General features: G+C 47.6%; 1 protein-coding gene across 1 annotated transcript in view; it reads left to right on the forward strand.

The window, feature by feature from the left end:
• Nucleotides 1–26,368, forward strand: part of PLB1 (phospholipase B1) — a 138,549-nt gene that overhangs the window by 22,314 nt on the left and 89,867 nt on the right. The window contains exons 8-17 of the mRNA XM_017545647.2: nt 287–338; nt 2,282–2,368; nt 8,789–8,851; nt 9,566–9,645; nt 10,732–10,807; nt 11,917–12,021; nt 13,434–13,490; nt 18,411–18,482; nt 19,640–19,714; nt 22,561–22,624. Coding sequence (XP_017401136.2) covers nt 287–338; nt 2,282–2,368; nt 8,789–8,851; nt 9,566–9,645; nt 10,732–10,807; nt 11,917–12,021; nt 13,434–13,490; nt 18,411–18,482; nt 19,640–19,714; nt 22,561–22,624 — 731 coding nt within the window. The remainder of the gene's footprint in view (nt 1–286; nt 339–2,281; nt 2,369–8,788; nt 8,852–9,565; nt 9,646–10,731; nt 10,808–11,916; nt 12,022–13,433; nt 13,491–18,410; nt 18,483–19,639; nt 19,715–22,560; nt 22,625–26,368) is intronic.

Below are 26,368 nucleotides of genomic sequence, written 5' to 3' on the forward strand. Positions count from 1 at the left end.
TATATATTCCTACTGGTCTTTAACACATAGGAGGATTTGGGGAGCTGGCAAAGTCAAAGAGGCTTAAGAATAGAAATATTTAAGCCAAAGCCAAAATATCCCCTCAAGCTGATTTCAGTCCGCCTGATGAGCCTCATTTTGAAAAGCAGGTTAAAGCCCACCCTTCAGAAGCCAGGATTTGTTCAGGCTTAGAGACTGGCACCTGAGCTATGGCAAGGGGCAAGCTTCCAGCCCTTGACAAAATAACATTTAGCTGGTTTTTCTTTGTTTCCCTCCCTCTGCACAGAGACTTGTGGATTCAGGCTCGAGAACTGGTGAGAAACATGAAAGAAAACCCGGTAAGCCTCCCTCCAACTCCGGCGTGGCTGGGCTGCCTGGGTTTGCTGCAGGGCAGGCAGAAAAAAGTGATGATGGCCCTGGCACCATTTTACCATGCACTTGGCAGCTAGTGTGGCCTGGGTTCTTCAAACATGTTTTTGCCATTCTCTGGCAGTCATTAAAGGAAAGGACCAATTCTTCTTTGTTGTTATTATCTATTTAGTTCGAGGTCAGTTATGAGACTGGCTACTTTTTATATTTTTGGTAGAGACGGGGTTTTGCCATGTTGCCCAGGCTGGTCTCGAACTCCTGGGCTCAAGCAATCTGCCAGCCTTGGTCTCCTAAAGTGCTGAGATTATAGATTGAGCCATAATGCTCAGCCAAAAGGACCAATTCTGTTCAGAACGGTTTTCTGTGTCGTCCTGCTGAAAGTCAACAGATGGACTAAATGACTTCTCCCAAAGGGAGGCGGTGGAGAGCTTCAGTTCCAGGTGAGACTGGTTTGAATTTGAATTCTGAAGTCTCCACCTATTAGCTGTATGATGTTGGGTAAGGCACTTACCTCCCCAAACCTCGGTTTTCCTGTTTATGAAATGGGGTGATAAAAGAGCTGCAGCATAGGGTTTGGGGAGGATTAAATGAGGTATTAGATGTGCCTGGCAGAGACTCAATACGCAATAAAAGCCTGCAGCTTGCATTGTGTATTACAGTGGTGTGTGCTGTCATTAATAATTACCATATTAATTTTAGTTCTGAGGTGGAAGCCCCTGTCACATACATGCTGGTGCCTTGGTACCATTCTCCTAACAGCGTGGACACTATTTACTCAATAACCTATATAAGTTTGTAATAAGCATCCTTCGATCTTTTCTGTTACCCTTATGGGCAAGTATCAAACCAAGGCAAGCCTTGCTAGCAAACTAGATCTAGGCACCGAGCCTGGACTGCTGGAACCAAGGGAAGCTGCTGTTTCAGCCAGCCATGCGTACATTAAAGAGTTCAGGAATTGAAGTGAAGGTCACTCTAAGTCACATAAGGACACGGACTAGAGCAGGGTCTGCACCAAAAAGTTTGTGTTCCTCTAACAGGAGAATTCCAGAATTTCTGAAATAATGCTTATTCTGGAAAATAGAGAAGAGATCCTGTGTCTAGCCCTGTAATTTTCCAGATGAGGAAACTGAAGTTCCCAGAAGTCATGTGACCTGTGCAAGTTCACACGACCAGTTAGAGCCACAATCTAACGTGTCTGCTTCACAGTCCGATGTTCTTCAGCTGCACCACGCTGCCAGTTTGTTTTTGGTTGTACAAGAGATGCATGTTCATTACTGGAAAAAATCAGAAAACAAAGATAAGCAAAAAGAAAAGTAAAACCATCCTTAAGCCTAATAACCCAAAGATAATTATGGTTAATAACTTGGTGTATATTCCCTTCCATATTTTTTCCAAGCATATATATCTTTATATATTTTATAAAACAGGGATGTTACTGGAGATACTTTTTAATAACCTATTTTTCTCAGTAGGTTAGTTCCCATGATAATTACATTTTTCAGCATCATTTTAATAGCTACGTAGTGTTTCATCTCATGAGTATTCCACAGTTCACACAGCAATCTACTGTTTTGGACATTTGTGTTGTTTCCAGTTTTTCTGTCTTATGCATAAAGCTTCATCATTGTAGCTGAATCATTCCTGTATCCTAGTTTCCTTAAAATATATTTGGAGAAATGAAATGATTGGGTCAAAAAGTGTGTCTTCTAATTTAAAAAAGTTTTGGGTATATTTGGTCAGTCTAGAGCAGTTATACCACTTTAAACTCCTGCCATATACTATTAAAAATTCATAATGTGATTTTCAGGGATGGGCATATGACATTGAAAGACACAAAAAGATATTATTTTGGTTCAAGGTCTTACCGCTTAGATTTCTAAACCACCCCTTACACTGTTGCCCTTTTCTTCAGCAACTTGACTTTGAACTTGACTGGAAGCTCATCAATGTGTTCTTCAGCAACACAAGCCAGTGTTACCTGTGCCCCTCTGCTCAACAGGTAAATGGCAGCCTGAGGGAGCTGAGGGATTGCAGATGCTGGGGTGGAAAGGGAGTAAACTAAACCGGCCTGATTACCTGATCCCCAGCTGTCAGGCTGGGGCTGATCCACTTATTTTAGAACTGAATAAATGAATGGATGAATAGAGAGGTGGATAGATGGATGAATAGATGGATAAATGGATGAATAGATGGATGGATAGGTGGATAGGTGGATGGATAGATGGATGAATGGATGGATAGATAGATGGATAGACACAGTCAGATACTTAAACATACACTCGGACAGGTGTTTTATGGGATTTTTTTTGGTTCAACTTTTTTATTGTGATAATATATACATAACATAAATTTGATCATCTTAATCATTTTAAGTACAGTTAGTGACATTAGATAATTCATAATGTACATATGGCATGCATTCATAGCTGTCACAAGGAACAGGTGTTTTTTACTTACCATCCCTCATATTAGGAAAAGGAAATAGAAGCCAAGTCAACAGTCATTCTGCAACTGAGAAAATTAGCATCCTGGTTGGTTAAAAACTATCTTGCCGCTTTTAATTCTGATTTCACATAAGTTCTGAATTTAGGAAATAAAGCAGGGTGCATACTATCCTCACCCCTTGGTCCATGAATTATACCTGTACTGGGAAACCTCCTGTTTATCAAAGTACACTGTATCCTCCAAGCGCTTCGGTTTTCCTAGGAACAGGACATGAAACATGTGGTCTCATTTATTATTTATGTAGGTGAATACCGATGACTTAAGTCTTTACTGAAGATCATTCAGAATAGGATCAGTTGAAAGTGTAAGGGGTGGTTTAGTAATCTAAGCCATGGTGAAATAAATGACACCTGGACTCTTGTTCAGGATGCTGAAGCCAGGCTGCTACCGTGCTGGCCCTGCCACTTGTGGGACCAGCTTGTCCTCTTCGTCACCCTCCAGGCCAAGGCACAGGCATGGCGGAGCTTCTTGAGGTGGTACTCTCTTTTCTGTGCCCCTCTCCTACTATAGATACCCTTGGCTCCCTTCAAGTGCCCCACACTCCTGCTGACTACTGGCTCACCATCCAAACTCCCCTTCTTTTAGTGATGTCAGCCTTGAGATAGACATCCACCTTCCTGACTAGCTCTCATTGTTGATGGAAGTCCACCTTCCTGACTAGCTCTCATTGTTGATGGAAATCCACCTTCCTGACTAGCTCTCATTGGTCAATATTCCTGCAGCCTTCCTGGGTTTCTAGCATGTAGATAGTGAAGATTTATTGTTCCAGTTTACCCTCTGTTTTCTCCAGTGCCAAGTGAAATTTACATGCCTCATTTGTTCTCTGCACAGTCCCCCATTTTGGTCATTATGCATTACTTCATGAATGTATACATTCATGCATTGACATGTTCAAGCATTTAGACATTGCTGTATTCCTCTACATATTGATTAATTCATGACATTAACTCATGCATTTACGCATTCATGTACTGAAATGTTCAAACAAGCATTTAGACATTGCTGCATTCTTCTATATATTCACTAATGCATTCATTCATCTATGTTACCATATTCATGTATAAATTCATTTTCTCATCTTACACACAGACACATGCGATTGTATTTATGATTACTTTGTTCATGTTAGCATTTGATTTTTTAAAATGTGTGAATGCATTCATGAATACTTAAACCCATTGATGATTTTCCATGTACTTTGTCTTGTGTTTAAACATTCCTGTCTCTTTTTTTAATTTTTTTTTTACCTTTTTTCTTATTTTCAATTTTTTTCTTTTTTCTTTTTTTACCATTTTTTTCTTTTTTGTCTTATTTTCTGTGTTTAAACATTCCTACATAAATTCTTGTGTGCTTTTATGTATTTATGTCTTCAAGCATTTGCGAATACATGTTGTATTCTTGTGCACATGTGTTTGTTTACATGTTATTTATTCATGTTTTTAGTTATGCAAGCAGTACACAAATATTTTCCTTCTAAAAACTAAAACATCAGTTAAAGCTAAAATAGATATCCTTTCGGCCACCTCCCTAATCCTCTCTTTTCTTTGCAAACCTCTTACATATCTATAAATCCAAGCATTATTTTGCATGCATGTATGTATGAGAGGGACTTAACATAAATAGTATTATATTGTATGTACTATTGAACAATTTTTTTCACAAACCAAGTATTGTTGAAATCTAGTGATGTTGATACACATGGAATGAGTTTGTTTCTCTTACATGAGTATTTTGTTGTGTGAATTTACTACATTTTATTTCACCATTTTCCTATACTGATGGCCATTTAGGTGTTTTTCGTTTTTCATTATTATAAACAATATTACAATTAACGGAGTCTTGCTCATTTACTTGAATATGTGGAAGAGTTTTTCTAGATACAGTGATTTTCAAATTGTGGACTGAAGTACATTAATGAGTCAAAAAATCAGTTTAAAGGATTGCAACTAAAATTGTAAAAAAAAAATAGAATAAACTCTAAAATCTTTGAGTTCATTGCATGTAGTAAGGGAAGCGTTGATTCATGAGATTTTGCATTTTTTTTCTGGTTTAAGTAAAGACTTTTCATTACTATTATTATTATGCTTTAAGTTCTAGGGTACATGTGCAGAACTTGCAGGTTTGTTACCTACGTATACATGTGCCATGGTGGTTTGCTGCACCCATCACCCCATCATCTACATTAGGTACTTCTTTCTATATGGATACTTGTACTGGATTGAGGTGTGAAACACACCTCATACTGTGGGTCAAGATAAAAGCAGTCTCAAGAAAAGTGCCCAGAGTAGATTCTTATGCCAGTCTTTGGGTTATAATAGGCTCTGCCTAATTGCCTTCCAAAGTGGCTGACCTCTCATATTTCCACCAGTGGCAGTGAGCACCTACTCTCTACAACTTTTCCAACTCTTGTTCTCAGACTTAATGATTTTTATCCACATGAGAAATTCACTCAAACTCTAGTCATGTTGATTACATATGAGTTTATTCACACTTCGAAGCCCACACTTTTAATTGGTGACAAACATATGACAAAAGTAATCATGCTCACTCCTCATTTTTAAACAGCTGTAAACCAGTAACTTGAGGTCCATAAATTTAGCTAAGTATAGCAACACCTGCTAGCACCTGCTCAAATTCCCTCTTTATTCCATTTCTTCTTGTATCTTGATTTTTCCTGTTGCATAAAAACCACCAAGGCTTTGGAGCCTGAAATAAATTCCTCCTTGTGGACCTGGCTCTTTTGCCCTCCTGGCACTGCCCTCCTCACAGCCCAGACCCCCACTCGCCTCCTGGTGGTACCTCTGGCCACACCTCCCTGTCTGTGCTAATCCTTGTTTGAGAAGGTCTTACGTGGCAGTTTTCTTTTTCTCAAAGCACGTCTTAGGCATAAGCTCTCCCTCAGTGGTTTTCAAAATGTGCTCTGTAGACGGCCAGGCAGGATGGCTCACACCTGTAATCTCAGAACTTTGGGAGGCTGAGGCATGTGGATCACTTGAGGTCAGGAGTTCAAGACCAGCCCGGCCAGCATGGTAAAACCCCATCTCTATCAATAATATAAAAATTAGCTGGGCATGGTGGTGCACGCCTGTAGTCCCAGCTGCTCAGGAAACTGAGGCAGGAGAATCACTTGATCCCAGAAAGCGGAGGCTGCAGTGAGCCAAGATCATGCCACTGCACTCCAGCCTGGGCAACAAGAGTAAGACTCTATTTTTAAAAACAAACAAACAAACAAACAAACAAAACCCCACAAGTGCTCTGTAGAAACCCAGGGGCCACTGGAGATCCCTCCACAGGCAAATGCTGAGAAGGTGGGCAGCAGCTGCCATCTGACCTCACAGAACAGGTGTCAAGGGTTTCCCAAAAGTTCACATGACAGGCCGGACGAGGTGGCCCATGCCTGTAATCCCAGCACTTAGAGAGGCTGAGGCAGTCAGATCACTTGAGGTCAGAAGTTCGAGATCAGCCTGGCCAACATGGTCAAACCCCCATCTCTACTAAAAATACAAAAATTAGCCAGGTTTGGTGGCGGGCACTTGTAATCCCAGCTACTCGGGAGGGAGGCTGAGATAGGAGAATCACTTGAACCTGGGAGGCAGAAAAAGAAAAGTACACACAAGAAAAACATGTTTTACCATTAAGAAGGAATGTTGAGCTACCGTCCTGCCCCCACCTTAGGACCTGGAAGTCTCTTCCGCTGTGGAGACCTTTGGGCTCCTTTAATAAACAAGGGAAATAAACAAGGGCCTGTGTCCACAGTTGTTCTTTAGGAGCTTCTTAAGACCAAAGTCAGAGAGAGTCAAGTCAGGAACTATCCATCCGGTGTGACAGGGGCTCTAAAGGCAGATGCTTTGGAGGTAAATGAGAACCTGGCTCACAGCAGTGACCTGAGGATGCTTTTTGGGTTTGGACATTTGCTTACTGCTCTCTAGTTAAAGCCTTTAGTTTTAATAATGAGTAAGATTTTAAAAATCAGAAGAAAAAATTTTTTAAAAAAAGCAAAGCTGTTGACAAGAAAACAGACACATTTATTCATTGCCAATGTCTTTAGTGACAGGGGAGGCGCAGTCTTTTGGAGGGTACTCTGGCAGTGTGATTCAAGAAACCTAAATGTGTTTCTAATTTGTGACTGAATAATCCCATTTCTTGGAATAAATTCCAAGAAAATAATTTATTAGAGTTAAGTCAGGTCTCAGGCACATATTTGATAATAGACATTCTTCCAAACCAGGGGGCAAATGATAAAAATGGAAACGTAGAAGTTCATTTGAAGAAATCAGCTTTTTCCTGACTTTGAGTTCCAGGAGTTTACTATGTGTGACGTTATAGAGGAGGGACATCTTATAGGAGTACAATGTCTCTACTGAGAAATGGGGACAGTTGTTGCCCTGAGTGACAACCATGCAGTGCTGGGAATGACTGGGTGGGCCCCAGTTCCCTCTACAGCTGTGAGCTTGACCAGGTGTTTCTTCTGAAAGATTCACACTCTAGGGAGAGCCACACAGGGTCTCCCACCTCTACAGGGACAATGGATGTGGTACATATGGTCAGCAAGGATGCTTCTAGACAGAGTTCCCCTGGGCTCTTCAGGAAAGAGAGGGTGATGTTTGATGTCACGGTCAGGGAGCAGCTCACTTAGAGAAAACTAGACAGAAGGCATCATGGTAACAGCCCTGGCTGAACTGGCCTCTCAGGGGCCAGCCTCACACCAAAGCAGGGACAGCTGGTGAAGGGGCAGAGAGACAGGGACACTGCATTTCCTCCTATGTGGTGCCAGCCTGGGTGATTGACAGTTGTCTCCAGAGTCACTGCCTGTGTCCCCTCCAGGCAACAGCACAGCTCCTTGGCCCTCCTTGTCTTCCTGTCTAAGCCAGGTTGCCTTAGGGGACAGCCAGTCTGCAGGCAACTTAGGAGTTTGTCTTGTAATTTTTATTAATTTATTTTTCACATTGAAAAAGTAAAGCAGGTGTGAGCCACCGTGCCCAGCCCTATAATCCCAGCTCTTTGGGAGGGCAAGGTAGATGGGTCAGTTAAGGTCAGGAGTTCAAGACCAGCCTAGCCAACATGGTGAAACCTCACATTTACTAAAAATACAAAAATTAGCTGGGCATGGTGCTGGGTGCCTGTAATCCCAGCTACTTGAGAGGCTGAGGCAATAGAATCCCTTGAACCTGGGAGGCAGAGGTTGCAGTGAGCCAAGATTGCACCATTGCACTCCAGCCTGGGGGACAGAGCAAAACTCCATCTCAAAAAAAAAAAAAAAGAAAAAGGAAAAAAACAGTAAAGCAGGGTCTACTTTTGAGGTCCTTTATTTGTTGATTTTCATTACCTGCAGGCAGGGGAGTAGTGTGTGTATTGTGTGGGTGGAAGAGGTTTTTAAATCCTCAGGTGGCAGGGCCCACTCATACTCTTTCTCTAGGAGCCCTTCTCTTAGGGCAAATACGGCAGGAGAAAGGCTGATACCGTAGGATCATGTGAAGGTTCCGAGGCCCATCTGGGGTCTTAAATCCAGGGTTAATTGTATTTCCCTGTTGGACCTGATTTTCTTTGGGAAAAAAAAAAAGCAATTCCTCGGTCTTTGGGAGAAAGTCTCCCATCCCTCAATATGAGCTTCAGAATTGCACCAGGTATTTCTGACCTTGCTCTGGCCTTGAGTTTGCCCTTTCCTGATGGAACTTGTCACGTGGGGGGAGTTTGGTTTCTCCCTGGTGGATGACAAGTTAGGGAGAAAACAGATGAACGAAACAAAGACAAAACTAGGAAGCTCCAGGAGCGCTCTCGTTTGTGGAATGCCAGGTCTAGATGGGGCCTTTGCCTGTGGTCTTGCCTGCTGGGGACGGGCCTGTCATGAGTCTGGGTGTCCTCTCCTCGTGGTCCTCTTGCTGACACCCTCACTCATTAGGTTCTCCTCTCACAGAACAGGCTCACAGCCGGTGGCCTGGACAAGCTGAAAGGCGTGCTGGATTACCTGCAGCAGGAGGTGAGGTCGCAAGCTCAGGACTTCCCAGAGGGCGGTGGGGCCCGTTTACCCTCATATGGCCACCAGCAGGGTGGGGAAATGGACCCTGGGAGGGAGATTGGAACCCTGAGGAAAGGGGAAGCTTTAGAGGACCCCATCTTCCCTTCCTTTCAAATGAGAACATGGGTCAGGAGAGCGCACTCCACTCCCGCAAAGGAAACTTCAGAGAGAAACTCAGCTGTTCCTTGAGTCCTCGGTGGCCCTGCTCTTCCCCAAGACCACTCTCTACCCGAGTCAGGGGCAAGGATAGGATGGAGGGGGCCTGAGGACCTTCAAGGCCTTTCTGCTCAGCGACTGTGATGCTGCTGCCGGGTCTGAGCACGGGGGATGGGGGGTTGCCGCGGCTCAGCCTCTCGCTTTGTTCCCTGGGGGGGTGGGGGCAGCTTTCTGCTGGAGGAGCCTGCAGGCCCATAGCCCCAGTGGTCTCACTGCCCTGTGGACACTGGTGGAAGGTGCCACTGTGATGGACAGGGTCCCATTTCTGGATGGCACAGATGCAGGGCTGGCAGTGCAGACTGACCCCGACCAAACATCTCCCAAAGGGTCATGCCCAGTTAACCAAAGGGAGGCCCATCACACTCAACCATGCCCCAAATGGGGCCCAAGCAAGTTCCACAGAGCCTGGCAGCTGGGGCAACTTGGCAAATGCTCACCTTCCTCTCTGTATCCTCCTAGGTCCCCAGAGCATTTGTAAACCTGGTGGACCTCTCCGAGGTTGCAGAGGTCTCTGGCCAGCATCAGGACACTTGGCTCAGGTAAAAGGGGAAGTGGAATGAGACAAGCATCCGTGACTTGGCTGTCACGTGTGCAGCCTGTGGGGGCTGTGAGGGGCCCTAAAGAACAGAGGCCGAGGGAGGCCGAGGGACATGTGCGAGCTCACGCGCCAGCGAGTGGCAGAGACGGGTGCGCCGGGCCCTCTGCCAGGCATTGTTTTGGGGACTGAGTCGACGAATAAAACACTCCGTCTGGTTGATGTCGCGCCAGAGGCTCTCCTCCGTGCCAGTGATTTGAGAGTTCGCCTTGGCAAAACATCCATAAGCTAAGAAGTGTTACTTCTGGAAATTGGATAGAAGAACATGTAGCCTAAATGTAGTTTAACTTCACAGAACTCGATTCCTATATATTTCTGAAAATGTTCATAGACTTTAAAATTTTTGGAGCCAAATCCTAAGAATTTTGGCTCTGAACCTGGAAAAGAAGTTCATGTGGAAAAAGTCAGGTAAAGAGCCATGGAGAAAAGGAGAGAAGGGTATGTCGAGGGGAAGGAAGGCTCTGAAGAGGATGAGAGACATAGAAGGCACAGAGGAGGGAAAAGAGAATGGGATGTGGACATCTGCTGTGAGGAGCAATGACGGGAGGAGGAGGTCTGAGAGAAGAAGGGGGAGGAAGAGCAACCCTCCATCCCATACGTACCCCCATCCCATCCCGTGCCCACCCCCATCCCGTGCCCACCCCACCCTGTGCCCACCCCATCCCGTGACCATCCCCCATCCTATGCCCACCCCCATCCCGTGCCCACCCCATCCCGTGCCCATCCCCCATCCCGTCCCCACGCCCCTCCCCAGAAAGAGCTTCCCTCTATTCCATATTTACCCCCATCCCATACCCAGCCCCCTCCCATATCCACCCCCCAGGAAGAGCTTTATCCCGTCCCACACCAACCCCCAGGAAGGGACCACCCACCCTCTCTTCTTTCCAACATTTGTATCCCCTAAGACTTAAAATTCTTCATCCCTACTCCTTAAGCAACTCCGAGGCCCCTTCTTCCATAGGAGGCAGCCTGGATCACCACTTCCCCACACTGCCTCCCTCTCTCATTCCTGGTGTGTTTTAACCTGCAGCTCTGCCCCAGAGGCCTGCAATTGCTCTGAGGAGACGTCCAGGCTGGCCAAGGTGGTGATGCAGTGGTCCTATCAGGTGAGCCCACCCTGGGTGCCCAGGCTGCTGGCTCACAGGGAAGGGGTGGTCGCCAAGGAGAACAGGAATGATAGGGACAATTAGCTGAGTTTCCTAATGTTAGGACTTCTCCAGCTGAATTCAGGACTAAGTCGGGAGCAGAGAGCTACTCTCGGTTGGCGTCGTGGTGGTAATTTCGGTATTCCTGCCTGTAAAATGGGGACTGCAGCACTGGCAGGGGTGCGCGTTGGGGGACGGCAGTGCTGCTTTAGGCAAAAGACAGAGAGGAGCTTGGAAGATTCATTCTGGAATGCTTTTGGTCATCAGTGCCACTTGTAGCACCACATCTGGGGCGGGTAAGCTGGTTTTGCCCGGTGTGCCTGTCCCCAGTCTATAGCCCAAAAGCAAACTAAGGCTCCTGAAGACGCACATTCCAGTTCACAGAAGAGACCCTGAGAGAGGGTGAAGGGGCCGGGCATGCTGGCTCACACCTGTAATTCCAGCGTTTTGGGAGGCTGAGGCAAGCAGATCACTTGAGGTTAGGAGTTCAAGACCAGCTTGGCCAACAGTGAGCCGAGATCGCACTACCACACTCCAGCCTGGACAAGACAGTGAGACTCATCTCCAAAAATAAAAAAAGAGGGTGAGGGGCTCAGTGAAAGCCCTCACCCCTCTGCTCAAACAGCTCAAAGCACAATTCCTTCCTGTTAGCATGTGTTAACGCGATGAGTTTTGCTTAAGAAGAAAATTACATTTGAAGCTGCGTGGCATTTCTCTCGCTCTGGAAATGGCAACACTTTTTGAGTGGTTAATGGCACCTGCCTTGACCGAAGTTAGCTCCTGAAGAGGGCAGGGGCCCTACCACGTGCTGGACTGTCTTGTCGTTCCTAAGCTTCCAGAGAACATATTTTAGGTCTGTCTCAGGTATTACCTAATGCCGACATTTCAGAGACAAATGAACACTGAGCTTAGCTATCAAAGAGCCCTGAAGGGTGAGACAAGAGGGAGTTTCAGAATAGACTTGAGAACAATGCAACGGGGAGGTTCTGTCCCGGGGCTGCTGAGGACGACCTGGGCGGCTCCGCCTCGCTCATGCTCCTGGATGGGCGCCTCTCCGCTGTCTTCTCCAGGAAGCCTGGAACAGCCTCCTGGCCTCCAGCAGGTACAGTGAACAGGAGTCCTTCACGGTGGTTTTCCAGCCTTTCTTCTATGAGACCACCCCATCTCCACCCTCGGTAAGTGGGGGCTGTGTGGCACATTGAGAGTGTGGTGGGGGCCAGGTGTGCTGCCTCACACCTGTAATCGCAGCACTTTGGGAGGGCGAGGCGAGTGGATCACTTGAGGTCAGGAGTTGGAGACCAGCCTGGCCAACATGGTGAAATCTTGTCTCTACTAAAAACACAAAAATTAGCTGGGCATGATGGTCGGTGCCTGTAATTCCAGCTACCCGGGAGGCTGAGGCACGAGAATCACTTGAACCTGGGAGGTGGAGGCTGTACTGAGCCAAGACTGTGCCGCTGCTCTCCAGCCTGGGCAATAGAACGAGACTCAGTCTCAAAAAAAATGAAGTGTGGTGGGGAGGAGGCCTGGGCCATACATCTGCTCCTGCCCCTTCTCTCACCCGTACCCCAACAAGCCTCAGCCCAGTTCAACTATCCTGAACCCAGGATGCATAGCCTTGGGGGAAATACCACCATAGTCTCTTATACTTTCCTATACAATTTCCCCACAGGGCTGAAGAGCCCCCGTGAGATGGGCTCTTAGCGGCAGGGCGGCCCAGGGGTGAATGGCCCAGCTTCGCCTCCTGGCTCTGAGATGGCCAGCTGTGTGACCTTGGACAAGGTGTCCACCTCTCTGTTCTATAAATTCAGGGCCGCTTATTAACACGTCCTCCCTCTTGGTGGCCATCAGAGCCACATGAGTTAATACTTGGGAGGACGTAGAGTGGCTTCTGGTGCTGGGGAAGCGCTTGTACCTCTCGGCCATCATGGTTATTCCGAAGAGAATCTCCAGGGATGCTAGCTCTTGCCCCTCTCCCTGCAAGCTCCTCTCCATCCATCTCTGGGAGGAGAATTTGAGTTGCCCTTGCCCCTCCCCCAAGTCACTGGGCAAGTGGCCACCGAGACCATGTAGCACTTGGTCCACACTTGCTGGCCGAAGTCTCTGCAGCCTCTATGGCCTCAGTCCCGTGTCTGGGGACAGTCCCCACCTCCAGGCTCCTGGCTCCTGCCTGTCAGAATCCTTGTACCATCTCCAGGCCATAAACAATGTTGAAAGTGATGGTTTAAGAGGATGAGGAGACATACTAGCTTCACGTGCCTTTCCTTTGTCCTCCTAGGCAGACCACACCCAAATCATGTCCCTGCCACCCCCTCTTCCCACTGTTGAGTTCAGCCACAGAGAACCCCATGACCACATGGAGCTGCCTGATATGCCACCTGCTCCTGCAGGCCCTGACCTTGGGCCCCTCACCCCAGACAGTGGTCCTGTAGATGCCCTGTTGTTGATGAGAGGAGGGGCTGAGGGAAAGGACCCGGACAGATCAGGCCACCCCAACTCTATGCCAGAGACAGCCTCCAAGTGTGCAGCAGGTCCGCTGCATTCCTGGGGAGACAAAGGGTCCTGCTCTCATCTGGTTCTCTTTCAGGGGGATCCCCCACTCCCGAATTCTACCACGCTGGCCTTGCATCTCTGGAATAGGATGGTGAGTAGGCCGGGCCCACAGAGGAGGGGCAGGGTCTCCACTGCCACTGAGTCCACCCTGCCCACTGTGCTGGGGAGGGGCTGCAGGGTGCCTGAGGATCCCAGGACAATGGTAGTGGGCCCCCAGGGATGCTTCTCTCGTAGTGATGCCCGTCTCTGACTGCCTGGGAGTTTGCCTTACCGCGGGTGCTGGGCTCTGGCCAGGCCGGCAAACAGCGAGGGTCTCGGGGGAGCCTCAGCCCTGGTTTTGCAAAGGCAGGGCCGTTATTCAGAGTCTGTATGGAAGACCTTGCAGACTTGAGTTGAGTTCCTGTCCCACTTGCCCTCACACTTAGGCAGTGTGTACGGTTGTCAGGGCCCAGGGTGGTGCCTGGGACAAGCATGGACTTCAGCGTGACGAAGGCATGGTGGGAATTCTCATTCCACCACTCAAGCTCTGTGCACTCAGGTCTCCATTCTCTTTCTGCAAAACGCAGGCCAGCCCCTGGCCCAACCTGTCCAGTGCACAGCTCGACCCCGCCAGCAGTGAGCACTCCACATGGACTGGCCTTTTTACTGTGACTGTCACAGGATTTCCCCAGATTCCAGAGGTCCCCCCAGGAGATCTGGGATTAGTCAGGGGTGGAATGTGACGTCAAGGCTTTGAGCCTTTCCAGGGCATCAGACAGAGACCTGATTTTGCCATTTATTTTCTTCCCATTCAAGCTGCCTTATTTTTAGGGTTCTAGTGACAGAAATTTGTTTTTCTTCTTTTGTGGATCCATCTACACAACTGACGTAGGGTGCTACGTGCCAGGGCCAGCTGCATTTCAGCACACACGAGCCAGCATGAGACAGAGTAGAGGGAGGGAAGGGGTATCCAGCAGTTCCTGATACTGGAAACATACTGTCCTTTGAAGAAGGCCTTTGATTTCTCTGAACAGAGACGTTTGTCAGTGTGCCTGGCCCTTGCAGGGAATAGGTCCCCAGAAACCCACTTTGCTGCTAATCTCCCATGATGGACAGGGAAGAGGAACCTGGTCCTTCAGCAGGGACCATTCTCCCAAGCCCTCCTCAGATTCCTCTGGAATCTGGGGAAATCCTGTTATAGTTTCAGCAAAAAGGTCAGCTCAGCCGAATCTCTCCCCTCCTGCCATCTTTCTCCCAACCAACAAAAGGACACCTGCAACGTGGCCCACCCTTGGAGGCGCCATATCCTTCACGGTTCCAAGGAGGATACAAGAGACCCACCAAACGTGGCCTCTGTCCTCACCAAGCTTCAGGTGTAGCTGGGAAGGGCCAGGCAGCCCGGAGGAACAAGAGTCAACAGGGACTCAGCCATGACGTGCTGGGCTGCGCAGCAGGAAGCAGTGTGAAGGATGAGGCCAGGGGCGGCCGAGAGGAGGGGATTTGAATGGCCTTTGCGGAATGTGTTGGCAGAGGTCAGGGAGGGTGTTCCCAGGCAAAGCGACCTTTGTGAGCAAAGGGCATGGAGAGAAGAGTGCGTCAGATGCAGCAGCAAGGGCAGGAAGAGGCCTGTCTGATAAGAGAAGAGATACAGAGATAATAAGGCTCTGAGCATGAAAGAAGCCCTTGAGCACCAGGCAGAGAAGCTGGAGAGGGCAGGTCCAGGGACAGGGCTGGATTCCTTTCTCTTTCCCCTTTCATCATGCTATTTGTCCTTGATGTTGGTGGCAACAGCAATAATAGCCGCCTTTATGGAGCCAGGTGATGTCCCGTGCATACGGGTGAGGTCCGCTGCATGCACGGTCTCTTAAAACCACTCAAGGGTCAGAACAGGCAGGTGCACGGGAATGGAAGGTCTCACCCTCAAGGCCAAAGGTCTTCAACACAGAGAGTGTCACAAGGGCTCAGAAGAGGAGGAGGATGTGGCTTTCCTAGGTAAGCAGTGACCTCACTGTCTCCAGACCCATGCAACAAGTCCACTTTCCCAGTGCAAGTCCCGAGGTTCCTGCAGCCTCAGCCAGCAGGGTTGTGGGGACAGAGGAGAGACAGGATAGGAGGGGGTCCCCCAAGCATCCCCAGTCCCTAGTTTCCTCACAAGCAAAATGCCAGACCATCCACAGTTCCCAGATCCAGCACAGCCGCTGAAACCCATCAGAAGCTCCCGCAGACCTGAAGTCAGCCATGAGAGGCGGGTAACAGCTTAGGGCAAAGGGCACTGGGCGGAGCCAGAAAACCTGGGCTCTGGTTTCAGTCCCACTTTCAGTGGTTTCTTGAGGCAAGTCAAATGGTCTTTCTGGGCACCCATTTTCTCTACCTGCCAAAATGGTCTAAGCGTCCTTAGCCAGCACCCGAGGGCTTGTGAAAATACAGGGGGGCATTGGGCTCTTCCTACCCTCGGTTTTGCTAATTGCATCCTCCGGGTGCGGGGAGGACAGGGGTCTCTGCTGCCACATCTGTGATTCTTTGCTGGGCTGGACTGGGACACCGAGGTAGAAGGCAGGTGTGGCTGTTCTGCGTCCATCCTCACAGACACACAGGTAAGGGCTGCCCTCTGTGTGGGGAGCAGAGAGGGACCAGCAGAATCACCATGACCACAGGGAATCCAGGTCCACCACTCTGTCCTCAGCCACCCCCAGGACACACCTGTTGGGGAAGGAGGCGAGCTCTCAGCTCTGCGGCCCGCAAAGCCACATGCTCAGGCCACGTCAGCATCCTCCCTCCCTCATCCTGCAAGCCCTAGCACAGGTGAGCTTTGAGGCCCAGCAAAGGAAAAGCTCCACATGCCAGCATGGGAGGTGACAGCACCCCCCATAAACATACCTGGAACCATCCGGGCTTGGGCGCTGGCCTGGGATTACAGGCATGAGCCACCACGCCCACCCTTCCCCAACCTTTCAAAAATTTAATCCATAATGGAATCTGGAAAGAAACCTTAAAAGAGCTATATCTAAATGATTCTGATAAAGTGGATCTAGCCCTTATCCAGGCCAGCTGAACACTTTGTCTTGAATGTTCCAGGTGGGACCTTGTTTCTAGGAGTAGCTGGGACTACAGGCGTGTGCCATCATGCCCAGCTAATTTTTTGTATTTTGGTAGAGACGGGGTTTTGCCATGTTGCCCAGGCTGGTCTCAAACTCCTGGGCTTAAGCGTTCTTCCCACCTCGGACTCCACCATCAGAATAAAACAGAAAGAAGCATGGGGTCCAGTTCCTCCCCTCGGCCTTGAACTAGAGAGTTACCACTCCTTTTCCAAATGTTCAGCTAATTACACCTCCTTATCTGATGCTCCTTCAGTGTGGGGAAGAGCCAATTCCACGAAGGATAAAGTTCTTTACTTGTTTCTTGCTTACTGGGGCACAGATGCTGGGGTAAGACATCGCTGAGGAATCTGAAATCCTCATGGAGGCTGGTGGCAGCTGTGACTGAGCCAGACAGCTGCCCCTTCCAATAACTTCCCACTTCCCTTGGCAGAGTGATTGCAAGGGGAGGTGAGGGCCAGAGCTACCACCAGAGCCCAGCAGCTGTGGGCAGCCAGATGATAGTAAAACCTGTTCTCAAACAGTAGGAAATAGCACGTGCAGAAGGAAATCTACAATCCCTCCAAGCCACTGCGTTTTTCTTTTGAAGTGTTTATATATGTATAATGAACATGTTAAAACAACAAAAAGAACTTTTTAACTTTTAAAAAAACCCTCCTGGCCGGTGCAGTGGCTCACACCTGTAATCCCATTTGGGAGGCTGGGGCGGACAGATCACGAGGCCAGGAGTAGAGACCATCCTGGCCAACATGGTGAAACCCCATCTCTACTAAAAATACAAAACTTAGCTGGGCGAGGTGGTGGGCGCCTGTAATCCCAGTTACTCAGGAGGCTGAGGCAGGAGAATCGCTTGAACCCAGGAGGTGGAGGTTGCAGTGAACCGAGATTGCACCACTGCACTCCAGCCTGGGCAACAGAGCGAGACTCCGTCTCAAAGAAAAAAAATCCCTTTCTCCTCTAATCACGTGCCTATCTCTAATGCGTTTACTAAGCTGATAATCTGCTGGTTTCTCCTGCTGCTATACCATAAAGGTTTTATCTGTGTTATTAGATGTCATTTGATGGCCTTCGTGGTTGTCATTTAAGTAGCTGCCTATTTCAGAGCAGATACCACACCACCCACTCCTGCCTCACTAGATGCTCTAGCCGTTTGTGAGTGGAGGCTGTGCTGTGTTCCATGTCACTGTATCTGTGAGCATGTGAAAGACATGAGACTTGACCCAGGCCCCATAACTTGCTTCACTCAAAGCTATGAAGGCAGTTCTCCGGGAACAGAGGGTTTCCATTCTCTGTGGTGCATGGACGTATATACATTTGGGTTGTGGGCACAGGCTGCAGGGGGGACTTGGGAAAGAACACATGCTTTATGCAAAGCGATGCGCTTGCCCTTCCATCCCACATCAGCTCTCCTAAGGGAACTTTAATCAGTGAGCCAGACAGAAGCTGGGCAGCAAGGAGGGACAAGAAGCCAAGCTGGGTAACCGGCCCCCACGTGATCAGAAAGCTGCATGATGTTTGGCTGGATCCAGGACAACGATGTCAGAGTCCCGGCTCTGCCCTGGCTGACTGGGCGCCACCTCAACCTCTGTTGTGCAGTTTTTCCTTCTAGGAGAGGTAGACTAGGAAGTCCCTTCAATATCAAAAAAAAAAAAAAAACAAAAAAAAAAACAAAAAAAAAAAACGATGCGTCCTCTCATGCTGTGGTTCTCCAACTTGGGTGTGCGTCAGAATCGCCTGGAGAGCTGGTTACAAGACACGCTGCTGCGCCCCAGCTCCAGAGTTTCAGACTCAGTAGGTTGGGGATGGGGTCTGGACATGTGCGTCTCTAATTCGTTCCCTGGTGCTGCTGCTGGTCTCATGAGTCTTTCTCAATGGTGCCTTGGCAGGCTGCTCCCTGCACAAAGCTTCCCTGTTCTAAAGCCCCCGTTGCTTTCTAGATGGAGCCAGCAGGAGAGAAAGATGAGCCACTGAATACAAAACACAGGAGGCCACTGAAGTGTCCCTCTCAGGTAGGAGGGACTGGGCAGGGGAGGGAACTCTTACTGAATCGAGGGCATAGGTGGGGTGGCCAAGTAAGCTTTGCTTCGAAGTGGGCCTTACCTGGGATATGAGCCCCAAGACAGTCCTGGCTCGGTTCTTCTGGGCCTGCACACAGTTTTGCATATATAGCGGCCCTAATGCCTACATCTGGGGCAGGAGAGCTTTGTTATTGTTGAGATGGAGTCTCGCTCTGTCACCCAGGCTGGAGTGCAGTGGTGCAATCTCAGCTCACTGCAACTTCCACCTCCCGGTTTCAAGCAATTCTCCTGCCTCAGCCTCCTGAATAGCTGGGATTACAGGCACGTGTCACCACGGCTGGCTAATTTTTTTTTGTATTTTTAGTAGAGACGGGGTTTTACCGTGTTGGCCAGGCTGGTCTCGAATGCTTGACCTCGTGATCTGCCCACGTCAGCCTCCTAAAGTGCTGGGATTACACTCGTGAGCCACTGTGCCAGGCCGCCATGAGAGCGGTTTTTGCAAAACCGCAGCCCCCTCCATGCCTATGGAAGGCACAGAAACAAGCCACAGCTCACCTGGCCCCATATGCTGCCCCCACGCATCTCCTGGGGGTCCTGGCCCTCTGTCCCAGATGCCATTTCCAGACCTGCCTCTACCTCAGAGTGGGAAAGAAGGGAGAGATGATGACTATCTAAGAACCTGGAGGGTGGGTCATTTTGACTACATCTTAAATATGTGTCTAATATGTAGTAGGCTTATAATTAATATTTCCAAATAAGTGGATGAGAAAATAACTGGACATAAACGAATGAGACTCTATCATTGTTCCCAATAGTCAAGTATTTGGCTTTCTTGATGAATTAGTAAGTTTTTTGTTACTATCAATAAGAAGTATACAATTCACCTTGTTTTCCTTTTTGCTTTGGCTGTCAAGAAGCTTAAAATTAGATTTCCTGCTCATCGAAATATATGTACTTAGCCTGGTAGCATGAACCCACAGGGTAAAGAGCAGGAGAGACTGGCTATCACAAACGGGAAATGCGAAAGCATTAGGAAGGGTGATGTGAATGTTCTGAGCTGGCCTAAAGCATTGCTGGATGTTCAAGCCTGATAATTAAGGGATACAGACTTCTGGGTCACGATTCTAACATGTCACCTTTCCCTGCAGGAGAGCCCCTATTTGTTCACCTACAGGAACAGCAACTACCTGACCAGACTGCAGAAACCCGAAGGGAAGCCTGAGGTAGGGAAAGAGTTTCTGTAATTGACAAACATGCAGATAAACCAGGGGCTGCACTCCTTGCCAAGTCTTTGAAACCGTCTACGTGGTTCTTTTTTCTTCTTCTTCTTCTTTTTTCTTTGAGACAGAGTCTTACTCTGTTGCCTCATCTGGAGAACAGTGGTGTGATCTCAGCTCACTGCAACCTCCACCTCCTGGGTTCAAGCAGTTCTCCTGCCTCAGCCTCCCGAGTAGCTGGGACTACAGGCACACACCACCATGCCTGGCTATTTTTGTATTTTTATAGTAGAAATGATGTTTCACCATGTTGGCCAGGCTGGTCTTGAAATCCTGACCTCAAGTGATCTACCTGCCTCAGCCTCCCAAGGTGCTGGGATTATAGGCATGAGCCACCGAACTCAGCCTGGATTATTTTAAAGCAGATCAACTGACCAGATTTGCAACCTCAATACAAAACTTTCTTTCTTACTTACTTACTTATTTATTTAGAGGGGAACAGAGTCTTACTATGTCACCCAGGCTGGAGCACAATGGTGTGATCTCAGCTCACTGCAACCTCTGCCTCCTGGGTTCAAGTGATTCTCCTGCCTCAGCCTCATGAGTAGCTGAGATTATAGGCACGCATCACCATGCCCAACTAATTTTTTGTATTTATAGTAGAGATGGGGTTTCACCATGTTGGCCAGGCTGATCTCAAACTCCTGACCTTGTGATCCACCCACCTCGGCCTCCCAAAGTGCTGGGATTACAGGCTTGAGCCACCGCGCCCAGTTATTCCATGTGGTTCTTAATGTCCTAGAACATCAGCTGCTTCTGGGCATGTGGAGGGCTGCCACAGACGGTTGAGGTTCAGTCAGGACCGGCTGGGGGAGGGCGAAGGATCCAGTGTGTGACTGACCCCTCGGTGCCTGGAAGCAGGTCTCCCCCACGGTTCATCTTCAGAGTTGCCTCCGCAACCAGCATGGGGGGCTTTACAGTGAGCTGCCCAGCACCTCCTGTTCCCAGTCTGTTGTGATGTAAGACAAATTCTTCTGAACCCGCCCCCTCAAATCTCTGACAAGTTCTTCTAAACTCATCTGAGAACTTTATCTGAAGAGCAAGTTAAGAAAGGGCAGAGAAACGTGGTGAGATCTGGATCCAGAGAGTGTGGAGCTCGAGAGCCTTTGAGTTGGTCCACACTTGTGGGGGCGCCTGACAGGCACTCAGGCCTTGCTCACTGCTTTTCTCAGGAGTCTCCCCCGAGACTTCCCCTGGAGATTAGGCAGGGCACCCCGCGCTCCTCTGGGGAAGCAAGGAACAGTCAAGGTTGATGTTCTTCTTTCTGAGAGAACAGAGGACTGAGGTGTGCTCAGACCAATTTGATCCTAGTGACATCTCTGCCTCCCTATTTTATGGAAAAGGGTGAGATTTACTCCAAGTAGTGGAGGCAGAGTTGATGGCCTGGGCCTCCACCCTGAGAGACACAGTGTGAAAGACTGCATTTATCAGCTTGATTCATGCTAACCTGTATGGCAATGAGGGCACACCTGACACGCAGCATGGCGCAATGAGGTAAAGTAACCAGCTCTGGGTTCAAATCCAGACTCTTCCACTTATGGGCTCTGTGTCAATGAGGAAGATACTTAACCTCTCTGTGCCTTAGCTTTTTAATCTGGGAAATAATGACATTAATAGTCCTATCTTGTGGAGTTATTAATAAATTGTCATAAGTCAGTAAGTATGAAGGACTTATAATAGAATCTAGCATATCATGAGCTCTATATAAGTATTGCTATTATTATCGTCTGATAAAAACAGTGATACATTTCTTCAGGACACATTTACTGACTGCTGTGTACCACTAGAGAATAAGCTCAGTGAGGCAGGAACTCAGGGTAGGCACCAATAACTATTTGCTGAATGAAAAAAATGGATGGATAGGTGGATGGATGGATACCAGGTATGAGAGATTAAATGTAAATTAAAAATATGACTTGTCCCAAGGAACTCAGTCTGGTACAACAGACAAGTCAACAGGCAATTACAGCGCAATGTAACACGTGCTGCGATGCTTGTTTTCGTGGGGTATTCTCGGAACACAGAGGAAGAGAAACTAGCTCAGACAGGAGAAAGTTGAAGAAGGCTTTCCAAAGGAAGCTCATGACCTCAGTCTTGAAGGGTGACTAAGCCTGAGGCAGATGAAGGGAAGGAAGGGTGAGCAAATGGAAGGGAGGAAAGGGAAAGGGGAGAGGTAGCTGCTTGGGCAAAGGTCTGGACACAGGGAAATATGGAGACTTGGGGCAAGGGCTGGTAGTTTAGAATGTTGAGAGGCCTCTTAGGCCATGCTAGGGAGATTGGACTTTTTGCCAAAGTTAATACAGAGTAGTAATTTATTTGTTCAACTAACAAATACTTGTTGAGCATCTACTATGCCAGGCACTGTTCTAGGCTCTGGGGACACAATAATAAACGACACAGATAATCCCTTCATCACTGAGGCCTTGGGCAGAGGAGTGACACATCAGATCATGCTGAGAATGACCACTCTGGACAGATTCAGAAGGGTGGGGAGCAAGTCTGGGGGAGAGATGGCCATGATGCTGGTGAATCATTGCAGTATCCTGGAAGGAAATAACAGAGGCCTGAACTTTGGTGGAGGCAGAGGCTCTGGAGAGGAGGGAGCAGATTTGGGAGCACTTGGAAAAGATGTGGACACTTGGCTGAGAGTGTTGAAGGAGAGGGAGAAATCTTAAAAGACATCAACGTTTTACTTTATCTTAAATGATAGTTTCCAAAATAGAGGCCTCACTTCTCACCCATTTCCAATTTAGCAAAATCCGTTTTCCTTATTTCCCTGTGTCTCATTTCAGGTAAGAGAAGGAACGGAAATCAGATGTCCTGACAGGGAACCCTCCGATACAGTTCCCACCTCAGGTACACAGCTTGCATCCAGTGACTTTCAAATTCATTTGAGGCCTGAAATCAGCCCAGTAAGGGGTTTCCACTTAATCTGAAATACTCTCAAGTGGTTTCTCAGGGACAACGGAAACACCTCTGTATGTATATTTGTAAGGTCACGCCTGTGTTTGATTACTCTTTAACTAAAATATGATAACATCATTATCAGAAAGCATTTATTGAGCAGTAACGCTGTACCAGGCCATGTTCTACAGAGAACCCAGTGTTAGTTGTGTGAATTGTCATTGTCCCTGCCTTGAAGCCTTGATGGGTGGATTTGTTTTCCAAAAGAGCAAAACTACCTTTAAGCGGAAAGCAGAAATAGCCAGTCCACAGTCCCTGAGTCGCGTGCAGAATCACTCACAAACAGAATGCACTTGAACACCACACAGAGCAGAAAAGCGTCTTATGAATATGCCATCTTCACTGCCTCTCAGTTTTTCTAAAATGTCTGTTGCTGGGCCATAAAAATGAGACCCATGGGACATTCCAGGCAGTCATCAGCAACCTTCCCAAAGACCGTCTGCCTGAGGGCTGTACCTTTTCCTCCAGGCAAGGCAGCTTGGGGGTGGTAGCTATGGGCATGCAACCTTGGGAAGTTATGGCCATTTGGAGACCTGAGTGACTCAAAACATCGGTCCAGGCGCATCTGTAGCAGTGCTGTAGATTCCCATGTTGGTCCTAAAGGGGGACTCATATGTCCATTTATTTGTTCATTTGTTTACGCATTTGTGTATCAGAGGATTGTCGAAAGCCTCCCTGCATTCTAATTGATCTATTGCCTCTCATGGAGTTTACATTCTAATTGATCTATTGCCTCTCATGGCCTCAGGACTATCAAAAAAGACAGAAAATTAAGTTTGGGGATGTCATAGTGCCTAGCAAGAATCTTCGGGGGATGCAAATCTTTGTAGTCAGATTGTCTCCTTGTGCTGAGCATCAGGAGAGCAAATAAATGCTTGGCTGCCCTTCACACATGCCGTAGCTCTCCACACTTCAAGTAAGCCACGTGACTAGCAGGGAAGTTAAAAATATCCTAACCAAAACCTTGGCATGTATGGACTCTTGTCCTAAGTTGCAGAAGAATGGACTAGGGATATAGATCTTACATACACACATTGAGTCTTTATTTCCCCCCATACATGGTGACAAATCATTCCTATTAGTTTACTAGCAGGACGTTATCAGCAGAAATAAATTATGAGCTTTCTATGTGGACCCCCCCATAGTAAACACCATTACTCAAAAATAGGTAGCGTAGGTTTAGATACAGATAAATAGATGCGTGTTTATATAGATAGAGATAGATAGATGTGTGTGTGTGTGGCTTTTCTTTTTGCTTTTTTGAGACAGAGTTTGCTCTCGTTGCCTGGACTGGAGTGCAATGGCACGATCTCCGCTCACTGCAACCCCTGCCTCCCGGGTTCAAGCGATTCTCCTGCCTCAGCCTCCTGAGTAGTTGGGATTACAGCCATGTGCCACCATGCCTGGCTAATTTTGTATTTTTAGCAGAAACAGGGTTTCTCTACATTGGTCAGGCTGGCCTTGAACTCCCAACCTCAGGTGATCCACCTGCCTCAGCCTCCCAAAGTTCTGGGATTACAGGTGTGAGCCACCGTGCCCAGCTGATAGATGTGTGTTTTTACAGATGCAGATAGGTAGATGTATGTATATATAGGTGTATGTCTACAGACATACAGAGAGAGAAAGAACATTTTTTTGAGACAGTGTCTCACTCTGTTGCCCAGGCTGGAGAACAGTGACATGATCATGGCTCACTGCAGCCTCAACTTCCTGGGCTTAAGTGATCCTCTTGTCTCAGCCTCCCAAGTAGGTGGGACTATAGGTATGTGCCACTACACCTGACTTTTTTTTTTTTTTTTTTTTTTTTAAGAGATAGGGTCTTATTGTTGCCCAGGCTGGTCCTAAACTCCCAAGCTCAGGAGATCCTCCTGCACTGGGATTACAGGCATAAACCAGCTCATCTGATCTAGAGAGAACATCTGAATGTTTTACCAGCCACACACATTTACAGCAAAGTAATATCCATTCCCTTTCTAATCTTATCATTCTGAAAGAGTGCTCTCTAAAGCATTTTGTAATCTGTCTAGATGATGTTTCTGTTATGGCAGTGGTAACCAACCAACCCATTAGAGCATATCTCAACATCCAAAAGCTAGGTAAAATGTAAACCTCTTCCTTATTCCCTGACCCTGAAGATTATTGTGTTTATCAGCACTTGAAGATTGAAGATCAAGAAATCTCAAGGCCTTAAGATCTGAGATACACTGGTGATAGGAGCCACTTATACAATAACAACACGGGTAGACTTAGGCTCCCCGATCTGACGATGGTGGGCCTGACCCAAACACTCTCTTTCCACCTGGGGTCAGCACTCAGAGATGCACTTCTGAGTCTCACCTGGAAAGTGTCATTCAGAAAAATGGCCACAGTTAACTGGCCAAAAATAAAAAATACGTTTCATTCTCATGCCAGTGATCTTTTTTTTTCTTTTGAGACAAGAGTTTTGCTCTGTCACCCAGGCTGGAGTGCAGTGGTGTGATCTTGGCTCACTGAAACCTCCACTCCACGCCCCCAACCCCCGGTTCAAGTGATTCTCCTGCCTCAGCCTCCCAAGTAGCTGGGATTCTGGGTGCCTGCCATCATGCCTGGCTAATTTTTGTGTTTTTAGTAGAGACAGGATTTTGCCATGTTGGCCAGGCTGGTCTTGAACTCCTGATCTCAGGTAACCCACCTGCCTTGACCTCCCAAAGTGCTGGGATTACAGGCGTGAGCCACCATGCCTGGCCATGTGTCAGTGATCTTGATTGAACATTCTAATCATCCCTGTGACTGATGGGGTACGCAAAAAGACTTAGCACAGGCCCGTATTATTATTTTCCTTTGATATTAATAATATATTTCTGGTGAGGTCATCCACTCTTCTGGAGATCATGTTTCTAATCAAAATAATCTGATATATGTCTCATAAGAGCAGTTCGCCTTATCTTTATACCTCCAGTGACTCAAGCACATGGTAGAAGCCCAATAAATGTTTGCTGAACTAATCAAATGTGTATTTCTAAATCATCAGATCAACAATCCCTAGGATTGTAAAAGATATTGAAAAATCAACTAGACCAAAATGCCTTTCATGAAAACAATTTTTCACTAAGAATATCTTTTACAATAACTGTTTGGCCTTCAAAGTTACTTTTTTTTTTTTTTTTTCCCCTTGTTCGAGATCTCACCCTGTTGCCCAGGCTGGAGTGCAGTGGTGCAATCTCAGCTCACTGCAGCCTTGACCTCTGTGGCTGAAAAGATCCTCCCACTTTAGCCTCCTGAGTAGCTGGGATTATAGGCCCATGCCACCATGCCAAGCTAATTTTATTAATTTTTTGTAGAGACAGTGTCTCACTATGTTGCCCAGGCTGGTCTTGAACTCCTGGGCTCAAATGATCCCCCCACCTCAGCCTCCCAAAATGCTGAGATTATAGGCATAAGCTACCATTCTGGTCCAAAGTTATTTTCCAAAACCTTTATAGTCTCATTTTTGAGTGCTTCTCCAAACTGATACATGGATCTAAACATCATTGAAAGTGATGTTTCAAAACGGAATGCTACCTGTCATCAACAGGCCATGGCCCTGGCGACTCGGGTGCCTCATTTTGAGTGCACTTCAGAGTTCCTGAGTGATGTGCTTTATCCACTGACCTATGA

Source organism: Cebus imitator, unplaced genomic scaffold (assembly GCF_001604975.1).
Source record: "Cebus imitator isolate Cc_AM_T3 unplaced genomic scaffold, Cebus_imitator-1.0 Scaffold180, whole genome shotgun sequence".
Lineage (NCBI taxonomy): Eukaryota > Metazoa > Chordata > Mammalia > Primates > Cebidae > Cebus > Cebus imitator.